Genomic DNA, 10,310 nt, shown 5'->3' with positions numbered 1-10,310 from the left:
CACCTTGTGGTGAGATGCTCTCCATGCATGCGGTCAATACAGCAGCTACACACTAGCTGAACCGGACAACACAGATCAAGACCGTGTTACACCGATTTTTTTTCCCTTAGTCACTAATTGGATTAGTCTTTTCAATTCTTTTAAAAATAATTTCTTTTAAGCTATAGTTTTTTTTTTTTTAATTTAAAAAATTATTGATGGCTGCACTGGGTCTTCACTGCTGCCCTCTAGTGGTGTGCGGGCTTCTTGTGATGCTCAGGCTTCAGCAGTAGTTTTGGCACATGGGCTGTTTCATGCTCCACAGCATGTGGGATCTTCCTGGACCAGAGATCAAACCCATGTTCCCTGCATTGGCAGGCGGTTTTTTAACTAATGGACCACCAAGATCTTGATTTTTAAATTGGCATTTCATTGTTATTTTCATCAAATCCCACAGGAAAGGGTGGTGGGGGGGAAGCGAGACCCAGACAGCCTTGGTTTCTTACTTCATAATGTTTATTATGAGAGCTTTGCCAGTCCTCACCATAGTGCGTTCATCTCCAGCCTTCGCCACACCTCTGTGGAGGGCAGAGTGTCTAGGGCAGGAGAATGGAGTTCAGGAAAACTGGGTCGTTTATATATTCCAGCAGGGAAGGAAACACACGTTTTTTATTCTATTGCTTCAAACACGTGTGCCACACAGGTGGTGGGAATGGGAGGTGCACACATGGAGGCCAGGAAGGCAGGGCGTGTGGGCTGGGGCCAGTTTCAGCTGCTGCTCCAGAGGAAACTCAGCCTGGTGCTCAGAACTGGTACAGATGGGGCCCAGGGCAGCCCTGCTTCTTAGCAGGGGCATGGCCAGTGGGATGTGGGTCTTGTGCAGTTCGGCCTCCCAAACCTGAGCAGGGTCCCCCATCTCCGTGAACAACGTTGATGGCTCTTACTCTTGTCCCTTCAGACCCTCCATGGAGGGTGGGCCTGGGAGGAGCCTCTACACCAGCAGCAAGTCAGGCTACAACAGAGGCCCCAAACAGCACGATGCTGCGGTTTAAAAAGGATCTCGGCATGTCAAGGACACCACCAGAGCAGTGTCAGCATCGGGTGCTGTCACCTACCCTCAAAGCTGTTGGACTCTGGGGTCACAGTGAGTCTCCAGGCCCCCAGCAAGGACAGGATACAGGGTGTGCTCCCTGTCTTCAGCCTGCAGTGCTGGGAACTCTGCCTGTGGGCTCTGGGGCCCTATGGGAGGCGGGGTCTCCCCTGAACAAGGGCTCCCCCAAGTTTGGCGGTGAGTTTTCCGGAGCTCCTGCGCTCCAGCAGCATCCTCGGCTCTCCCTGAGCCCCGCACAAGCACACCCAACACTGTCCTTGTCAGTTTCTGGTCAGACCGTTTCCTGTGTGCAGCAAGGATCCCCCCGCTGTCCATGTTCCAGCGCCATCCTCCAACCCTTGCAAAACAAAGCTGGAGAACAAGGGCCAGGCCAAAGTGGGTGGATGACATGGGCTGGAAAGAGAAAGGCGCCTAAAGTATGCAGCACTCTGCCCAGCAAGGCCTAAACCAACCTGCACTGTGGGGGCTGGAGGATGAACCTGGAGCAGGAGCCTCTGCAGACATCTGCCAAGAGGTCACATATCCAGGGTAGCCCACCCCCCGAGAGCCACCGTCACACTCGGCCCTGAGAGAGATGCTCTTCTAAGCTTCTGGGCATGGAGTGTATAGTCCAGGGAGGTTCTATTTACAACACACGTGACAGTCAGTAACCAATGTATTCCTAGAAATCAGGAATTCCTCTTGCTTCTCATTTTACCTTGTTCAAAATTCCTGGTATCAGGAAAATGGGAGGGAAAGCCTGGGTGGAGCAGTGAGGGGAGAGATAAAGGAAGAAAATAAATAGGAAGAGGAGACTGAAAAATCAACAGCTGATTGGGGACACTGGTGAGGGGATGCAGGGTGAGCAACTATGAAGTGACCAGTGTTACCTAGAGGGCAGACCCATCCAGCCTCTGCAGTCAGAGGGGCTCTGGGGCTTCCCTGCTCAAGGGACTCCAGGCAGCCAAGCTGAAGGCTCCTGTGAAGTCCTATGTACATCCTAATAGAAAACTGAATAAACAACCCCCAGGAGGGTTACAGACACTTGACAGTTTCCATATTTGGGTGACTGGACGCAAAGGCAGGATGGTGCCCTTCCTATCTCTTCCTGTCCAAGCAGGTATCCAATTCTCTGAAACTGCCTGCAACATAATGGTATGAAAGGTGTTTTCTTTTTCTATCAAAAATCTGGCAACGTCAGAACACAAGTCTGAATAATGCAGAAATGTTCCAGGGCTCAAGGGAGCCAGTGTCCAAACGGGGAGACACTGGTGGCGGCAGCAGTCCCGAGTCCCAGGGCCCGGGCTCTCCCCTCTGGGGTAGCCAAGCTGCCCGCTGCTCAGTCCTCGGCCTGCTGGGCTCAGGTGTCAGCCGGGTTGACCTCTTTGGAGCAGAAGTAATGCACGACCACCCCGTTGGGGTATCTTGCAAATGCGCTGCAGGGAAGGAAAATGACCTGGGAGTGAGGACTGCCTCTAAGAGGATACAAGTTCTTCCTGGAAAACGCACCTTACCAGGAGCCACCCCAGAAGCTACCTACTCTAACCATAAAGAGCAGTGTGGCCACCATCTCGGTCACATATCCAAACAGGATGAGGTCCACGCCATTCAACTGCATGGGGAATTTTTTTTTTAATTTATTAAATTTTAAAAAATTACTGAAATATAGTTGATTTATAATGTCCCCATCTCCGCTGTATAGCAAAGTGAGCTATGCACATATATACCTTCTTCTTTTATATTCTTTTCCATTGTGGTTTATGCCAGGAAACCAGATATAGCTCACTGTGCCATACACTATGACCCTGTTTATCCATTCTCAATCTAATAGTTTGCATTTACCAACCCTAAACTCCCAGTCCATTTCACTCCCTCCCCCACTGCCCTCCGGTAACCACAAGTCTGGTCTCTATGTCTGTAGGTCTATTTCTGTCTTGTAGATAAGTTCATTTGTGCCAGATTTTAGATTCCACGTTTAAGTGGTACTTGTCTTTGACTTACTCCACTTGGTATGATACTTTAGCAGCAGGGGATATTTCCTACTGTCATCAGTGTGCAATACATAGCCAAACAAGGCAATGCACCAGCCTGGCTCAGCAGCAGTTTACTGAGCGCCAACTGCCCATCAGAACAAATTTTGGGCTAACTCTAACAAAGGGCAGTGGGTCTTTCTGAAGGGAAGCATTCTTCCAGCCCAGGAAGTAAAAGGACAAATCACTCTTCCTTGGAGGAAGGGGCACTAACTAGAGTATATGCCTTAAAACAGAATGATGCTGCTTCAGGATTTTATTCAGGTCGTGAGGCAGCAGGCTGAAAGCCCTTTTTCTTCTTTCAGAGGTGTATCCTTAAAAGATAAGGACCTCCTGCCCACATACAGCTCTCAAACACCCCGTGGTACATGTCAATGTTAAGCAGCCAGAGGGAAAGGGCTTTATGACCAAGAAGTCAAGAGCCCCACGCTACGCATTTCAGGCCTTTAAATTCTCAAAACACCCCACCCCACTGACACACCAGGAAAACACAGCCTGCCCTCTGGAGCTCAAGCACTAAAAGCAGCCCAGATGGCTCTCAGCTGCTCTTTCCTCTTGGGTTAAGGGGCTGAAATCTACCCTGAGCAAGCTATGGGTGAGGCTCACCTGTTCCCGATCTTCTTCTTACACACCATGCACACCTTCTCCTCTGTGATGATGCACTTCACCTGCTGGTGTAGAATGCGCTCTTCCTGGACCTGGGAGCAGAGAGATTGGGGGGAGGTCCCACTGTCTGGCAGGCAGGACAGGAGGAAGGGCCGGCACTGTCTCACCTCCCAGCCCACAGGGGCTCCCTAACTGAAACACCCACAGCTACGTGCCCAGCTGGTTACCGATCAGTTTGAGCCACAGAGTTAAAAAGCACCAAGCTCTGCCTCTGTCTCAGGGGACGTGGTAACGGCCTCACACTGGAAAGTACAAGCCTTCACTGGCATCTGGAAGGCTCATACCCTCAGGAACTCTGCATGGAGAAGGTTCTTGAGCACTTGGTTGAACCGTTTCTTCTGTGCATTCTCTTCTAAGACCTTTTCCAGAAAGATGCGTATGTCGTTAATCTGAGTGTTCGCAGGCAGCAGGTTGATGGCCTGGGGACGGGAAGACAGACGGGAACAGGGAGAGGTGGGACAGGAGCGAGACTGAGGAAACGCCTGACGTCGCGGAGCCCTCAAACCCCCGTCCTTCCTGCCAGCCCCTCCTGTGCTTTCACGATCCCCACATGTGCCCTCCATCTCCGCAAGGAGAGCTGCTGACCTTGGTGGTGTCCAGCTTGCTGTGGTGCAGCTCCAGGACCTGCAGGGCGGCCTGGAGGTTGGCTTGTGGCTCCAGTAGTTCCAGCTTGATTGGCCCCAGGCAGTGCACGCTGGGGGGCGACAGGTACATCCGGAGCAGGGACAGATACACCTGTCTCATACACAACAAGCCATGCATGCGTCAGGCCAGCAGCAACCCTCCCCGAACCCTCAGCATGACCACACCTAAAGGCAAGAGGGTTGGTCTGGAGGAACTTTAAAATGCAGCATTTTTCACCTTTTAATAAATTTTGTAAAGTCCGTTGACTGAAGATATCAAAAATTAAAGATTGTGTGGGACTTCCTGGGTGGTCCAGTGGCTAAGACGCCACACTCCCAATGCAAAGGGCCCAAGTTTGATGCCTGGTCAGGGAACTAGATCACACATGCTTCAAGTAAGAGTTCATAAGCCACAACAAAAGATCCTGCATGCTGCAGCGAAGGTCAAAGATCCCAAGTGCAGCAACTAAGACCCGGTCCAGTCAAATAAATAGAAATAAAATATTAAAAAATTAAAGATCGTGTTCTTTCTGAGAGAAAAAAAAATCAAATGCCTTGTATTGTTTAGCATTATACTATTAACAGTAAGAAGAAGTAACAGAAGCCCAGGGCTTCCGTGGTGGCTCAGACGGTAAAGTGTCTGCCTGCAAACTGGGAGACCTGGGTTCGATTCCTGGGTCAGGAAGATCCCCTGGAGAAGGAAATGGCAATCCACTCCAGCACTCTTGCCTGGAAAATCCCATGGACAGAGGAGCCTGATAGGCTCCATGGTGTCGCAAAGAGTCGGACACGACTGAGCGACTTCACTTCTTCTTCTTCATACTATTAACAAAATGATTCCAAGAGACCCCCCATTTCCTTTGGCTTTGAAGGCTGAGACCTTGCCACATATAAGCCGATGAGGATGAGCCCAAGATGAGACGCTGCATCTCCTACTGGACCCACACCAGTGTTTCTCAGCCTCTTACTAAACATTCTGGGCTGTGCTGTGCATCGATAAGCAGCAACTCTGGCCTCCACCTCCTAGATTCGGGTAGCAAACCCCTCCCCCCCACACCACTGCCACCAATGGCCATTAAAAATATCTCTACACATTGACAAATCCACATGGAATTTATGCAAAGCACACATGGGCACGTTGTAAGAACCATCAGATGTTCCTTCTCAACAGGCTGACCAGGAAATCTACTGTACAAGTTGAGACTGTTTTAAGAGTAAAGTGGCAGGGGCACTACAAATAATCACACAGATGACAACAGACTAAGCCAGAACCACCCCGAGCAAACCAAGACTGCGGGCACCTTGCTGCTCCCTCAGCACGTGTGCCCAAAATCAATCAGTGCCCTGACCCACGTCTTGTCTTATGTCAGCAGTTCCTGCCAGTGTCCCCGGCGGCCCAAACCAGAGGGCGCTGGCTATGCTAGGAGGGGCAGTGCAATGCCTATGCGCGCCCTGGGGCCAACTACTTACATCTTTGTTGCCATCTTTGTTTTGGTCATAATGCTTGTGGCAGTACCTGGAAGGGAGAGAGTGATCAGACAAGGTCACATGTAGAGAGAGGGCATGGATGCTGCCTGAGTGAGCAGCCTAATGACAGTACACTCAGGGGCCAGCACACGAGGTGACCTCGCTTCAGCTGCAGGTGCAGGGGCGGTTTTCTCAGCCTCTCATCTCTCTGCAGCGCCTCTTTTACACCCTTGGGAGGTGGCACGGCAGGGTCAACGTACTCTTCGGCCATCCTCGTGTCTTTCAGGATGTGGACGTAGATGAAGAGAGCTTGTTCATGTTTCCCCATGCGTCCCAGCAGGAGAGCACGTTCTTCCAAGAGGCCTGTCGGGGGAAAGAGTGTAAGAAACCATCACCATGACCAGGCAAGCCCAAGGCCAGGGGCTAAGCTATTAGAGCAATGGATAGGGATTTTTTTCAAGGAGAAAATTACTAAAATTTTTTAAAGGGAGGAGGAAGGGGACTATTTTAGGTGGTACTTTATCTCATCTTTTCCTGTGACCATTTATAAATGGGAGAACAATACTTGATGATCAGCTAAATGCATAATAAGCACCTACAATGTGCCAGGCACTTCAGCTAAGGGAAGCAGACACTTCTGCTCTCATGGAGCTTATACATCAGCCAGACATATGTCTTTTTCAGACAAATTATTCCAGATTACAGAAATTGCTGAACAAGGTACTTGGCCAAGAACATGTACTGAAGCAACAAACAGGTTTCAACCTGGCTAACAATTAGCATGTGGTTCACACCCAAAAGAGACTTCTTGTAATCATGGTTCAAAAGTGAGTCTTCAGAGAAGATAGAATAGGAGCACAGGCCTGAAACACATGGTTTTTCCCAGGCCCAACTTTTGGGAGGGCTGGGGAACTGGTATAAGGGAAGGACCCATTTTTTGCATTATCTTCTGTTAAAGTGGCTAAAGACACCCACCATCAAAAGGAAAATCACAGATGAGCCGGCCTGGGTCATAGTAGCTGGAAATTTCCAGGAACATAAGGAGCTTCTGTCGGTATTCTCCCAGCTCTCCTTCCTCCTCACCAGCAGGGACTAGAGCTTTGCCTTTAAAAGAAACCATGTTCAACATGAAAGGATGCTGTTGGGCAGCAATGTGTGGTGTCATCAAGAAAAAATGAAGGGGCTGGGGTTCAATGATGTCACCACCATGATTAGAAAGGGCCTTCGTGATGCTTTCCAGTTGGCCTTCTCTTAGTTTATGGTCTCTGTATGGCCCCAAAACATCAGCTTGAGAAAAAAAAAACAAAACCCACCAAGCTGCTTAGAGAAGCACTCTGATAGACAAATCTGTTCTTATCAGCACAGCTGTCACTCTGCATACAGATGTACTCCCCCTCCTCCATAGGTAATGCCCAGGGAGGCTCAGAGATGCCCAGATCCAGACACCAGCCCCCAAGTCTCACCTGTGGGGTCACTTAGTTGCCTTGGTGCCTCTGAGGCTCTTCCTGCCCACCTGGGCCTGCAGAGAAAGTCTGCTTCTCTACCCCACCCATGGCCCCCTCACGTCCCAGCTCACCTCTAAGGCCTGGGCCACCCCGCGTGCTGAGAACTGGTACCTGCAGGGAAGGACAGGAGATACTCCTTCATCAGACCTTGCACCTTCTCGCAGTACAACTGGATCAGGCAGTTGTGGAACTGAGAGCCGGTCTCCTCCCAAACGTGGATGATGTGTTCCTGGGGTGAGATACAGGTCTGCCTGGTACCCTCTGTGCTGTGGTGTGGAGCGGCCCAGCCCATTCACCCAGGCTCCCTCACATTTTTAAGGCCCTAAAGGTCCCATCCAGATTGTCCCCTAATTAAGATTACCATGGGATAGTTCTCCCACAACCAGCAATATCAGGAATTAGCATCTCAATTTCCAATCTAAGCTCCTTTATTAATTCTGTCTCATAATCATCCAAATCAGCCTGTGCAATTAAGGTTAAATATTTACATCTTGGTACTTAGGACTGATTTGGTCATCCTGTGGTCACAGTCAAGTCTGGCTGTACAAATGTGGCTCTGATATGGTTTTCTCCAACATTTTCTCTCCTCTTTTCTCTCTCTGTATGTCACCTAGGTTTAGAAGGTAGCATCAAAAAGTGCCATCTCCAGGTTGGTCTACCAGGAGACCTCTTTCAGAGGAGACTAAAAGAACCCTCCTCTTTACAGTCCTTCCAATCCCCAAGGGACACAAACCCTAATCTGAACTGGCTAATCACTGTTTCTTGTAGTCATAGATCCTGGGTTTGACTGAAACTTTTTAGTTCAGATCAAAAAATACCTTACCAGATAAGGAATAGCCAGACCCTTAAAATTCTCCACTAAGAAGCCCAGCACTCGGTCTCGTGGCAGAGACTCCACCTCTGGGAGGTCCTCAGTAAATATCTGTTGGAATAAAACCTGAGTTCCAGCAACAGAACCACCTGATGGCAATCCTTCCAAACACACATGCACACAAGCGTAGGGTCACATGGACAGACACTGAGGCGGGAAGGGCATCTGTGGCCAGTCGGTGTGGGGCAGACTAGGTCTCCTGGCGTCTGCACCAGGCTCTTTCTACTGCACTCCACTGCTGTCCCATGTGTCTCAGTCTTGGAAACACCAGAGAACTGCACAAACCCTTCCTAGCCCTCCACCCACAACTGTCTAAAATAAAATCAGAACCAACCGTGGTACCCAATAAATCCAAGGGACTCCGTGATCTACCTTCAGACCATCCTCTGGAAAGTCTCTCAGCACCCACACTGAGTAGGAAAAAATTAAATGCAGATTTTCTGTGCCTAGAGGGAAAAGGAAGACTTGTCAGCAGGTAAAGTCCACCCACTCTGCCCACAGGACCAGAAGGCAGGTGCCCAGGTTGCCCAGGATTTATCATCCAGAGAAGTTAGCTCTGTGCAGTCACTCAGAGATGCTTGGACCTACCAGACGGGCTACACACCAAGGGGCTGTTGTGGTTCCACCACTGGGGGGAGTTTCACCCCTGGAGGAACCAGGCTGGGTGAACACAAGGAAGGGAGGGGACTGACCAGCCAGAATCAGGCAGGGAGAGAGGTCAGGCTCACTTGAACACAATCCCCTCCCCTTGCCCCTTCCACGCGCTGGACTCACCCAGATGTTGCAGGTACTGCACTGTCCGCTCATGGCCTTTCAGGGGGGAATTTGCTTTCTTGGACTGGTCCACCAGCACCTGCAGAGCTGGCCATGAAGCCCAAGAATAAGGTCATGAGCCCCTTCCAGAAGGCCTATCTCCTTGGAGAGTCATCACAGTGCACGCAGCTTTCAGCAGGAAAGGTCTTTGCAGCAGACCCCTTTGTCTTGTCACTAATGTTAAACCAGGCACCTATACGCTTACTCATCTCCAGCCCTCACCCACCTTTTAAATCTTGTGATCACAAAGTACTTTGCCTAACTTGTTTCTTTCAAAGAAGTAGAAATGAAGACTAAGTAAAAACAGATGACCAGATCTCCTCCCTAGCTTCCCCTTCAGTAATCCTGTGAACAAGCTGGTAGCTGAAGAAAAATCACAAGAAGTCGACAAGCCCGCACACAGTGGGGGGTGGGGGGACTCTGACTCCCTATCCCAATGAATAACCGATTACTTCCCTTTTTCCTTTTAAAAGCTTTCATGGCTGAGCTTTGAAAATCTTCACATGTGGTTTTTGGGGCACTCTGGGTCCACCATCTCCCCAGATTGCCAGCATTCTCATTAAAAGCAACTTTCCTTTGTAATATTTGCCTCTCTCTCGTGTATTGATTTTCAAGCAGTGAGCAGCCGGATGTGATTCGGTAACAACAAACACCTTAGGAGGCTTCCCCCAGAAAAAATGCAAGAGACCCTCTAATCACAGGTGACCCCTGCCCCAGTCACCTTTCTCGTGGAGCCCCTTCTTCTCGTACAGGATGATCAGCTCGCTGTACTTGTGAGCCTTCTTCAGCACATGCTCACTCTCTTCGATGTGGCAGTGATTGTTCTCCAGACGCAGCAAGGGGGCCACCAGGGCCACGTTTGTCTGCAGGAGAGGCAGGACTTCAGCAGCAACTACTTCCTGGTGAGGCCCACTCCCTCAGCCCAGGCCTGCTTCAGGCTGAAACACCAGGCATGTTACACAAGCAAGAGAGAGCAAACAACCCTTTCCAGGACTATAGGTAGGAGCTTTCATAGCATTTATGCTCTTTCACACAAGAGTATGGGGGTGGGGGAGGGAGAAGTGGGTAAAGAAGGGAAATTTTCTTTGAGGAACTGTCCCTATTCACCTTGTATTACCAACCCCAGTCTTGGCAGAGAAGACCAGCCCACTCTAAGATTCTGGGTCAACATCTCGTCTTAACCCCTCAGTTCTAAGAAGCTCACAGATGTCAGGTCAAGAGTAGGTGGTTCCTAAGAACAAATACTTCACTCTTACTAGTGGCAGG

At 49.9% G+C, this 10,310-nt stretch overlaps 1 protein-coding gene across 2 annotated transcripts in view; it reads right to left on the bottom strand.

Moving 5' to 3' along the window:
• Positions 1-473: 473 nt before the first annotated feature.
• VPS39 (VPS39 subunit of HOPS complex) overlaps positions 474-10,310 on the bottom strand; it is a 45,978-nt gene continuing 36,141 nt past the window's right edge. For both annotated transcript variants that reach the window (XM_040226850.1, XM_040226848.1), the window contains 12 exons: positions 9,766-9,907; positions 9,006-9,092; positions 8,604-8,677; positions 8,184-8,282; positions 7,472-7,589; positions 6,831-6,959; positions 6,116-6,218; positions 5,859-5,904; positions 4,351-4,500; positions 4,050-4,184; positions 3,706-3,797; positions 474-2,505 (listed from right to left, as the gene is read on the bottom strand). In XM_040226850.1, coding sequence (XP_040082784.1) covers positions 2,430-2,505; positions 3,706-3,797; positions 4,050-4,184; positions 4,351-4,500; positions 5,859-5,904; positions 6,116-6,218; positions 6,831-6,959; positions 7,472-7,589; positions 8,184-8,282; positions 8,604-8,677; positions 9,006-9,092; positions 9,766-9,907 — 1,251 coding nt within the window. In that variant the 3' untranslated portion in view covers positions 474-2,429. The remainder of the gene's footprint in view (positions 2,506-3,705; positions 3,798-4,049; positions 4,185-4,350; positions 4,501-5,858; positions 5,905-6,115; positions 6,219-6,830; positions 6,960-7,471; positions 7,590-8,183; positions 8,283-8,603; positions 8,678-9,005; positions 9,093-9,765; positions 9,908-10,310) is intronic.

Source organism: Oryx dammah, unplaced genomic scaffold (assembly GCF_014754425.2).
Source record: "Oryx dammah isolate SB20612 unplaced genomic scaffold, SCBI_Odam_1.1 HiC_scaffold_26, whole genome shotgun sequence".
In the NCBI taxonomy this organism is placed as follows: Eukaryota; Metazoa; Chordata; class Mammalia; order Artiodactyla; family Bovidae; genus Oryx; species Oryx dammah.
The sequence above is the reverse complement of the archived record's forward strand: the minus strand, read 5'-3'. Positions and strand labels throughout refer to the sequence as shown.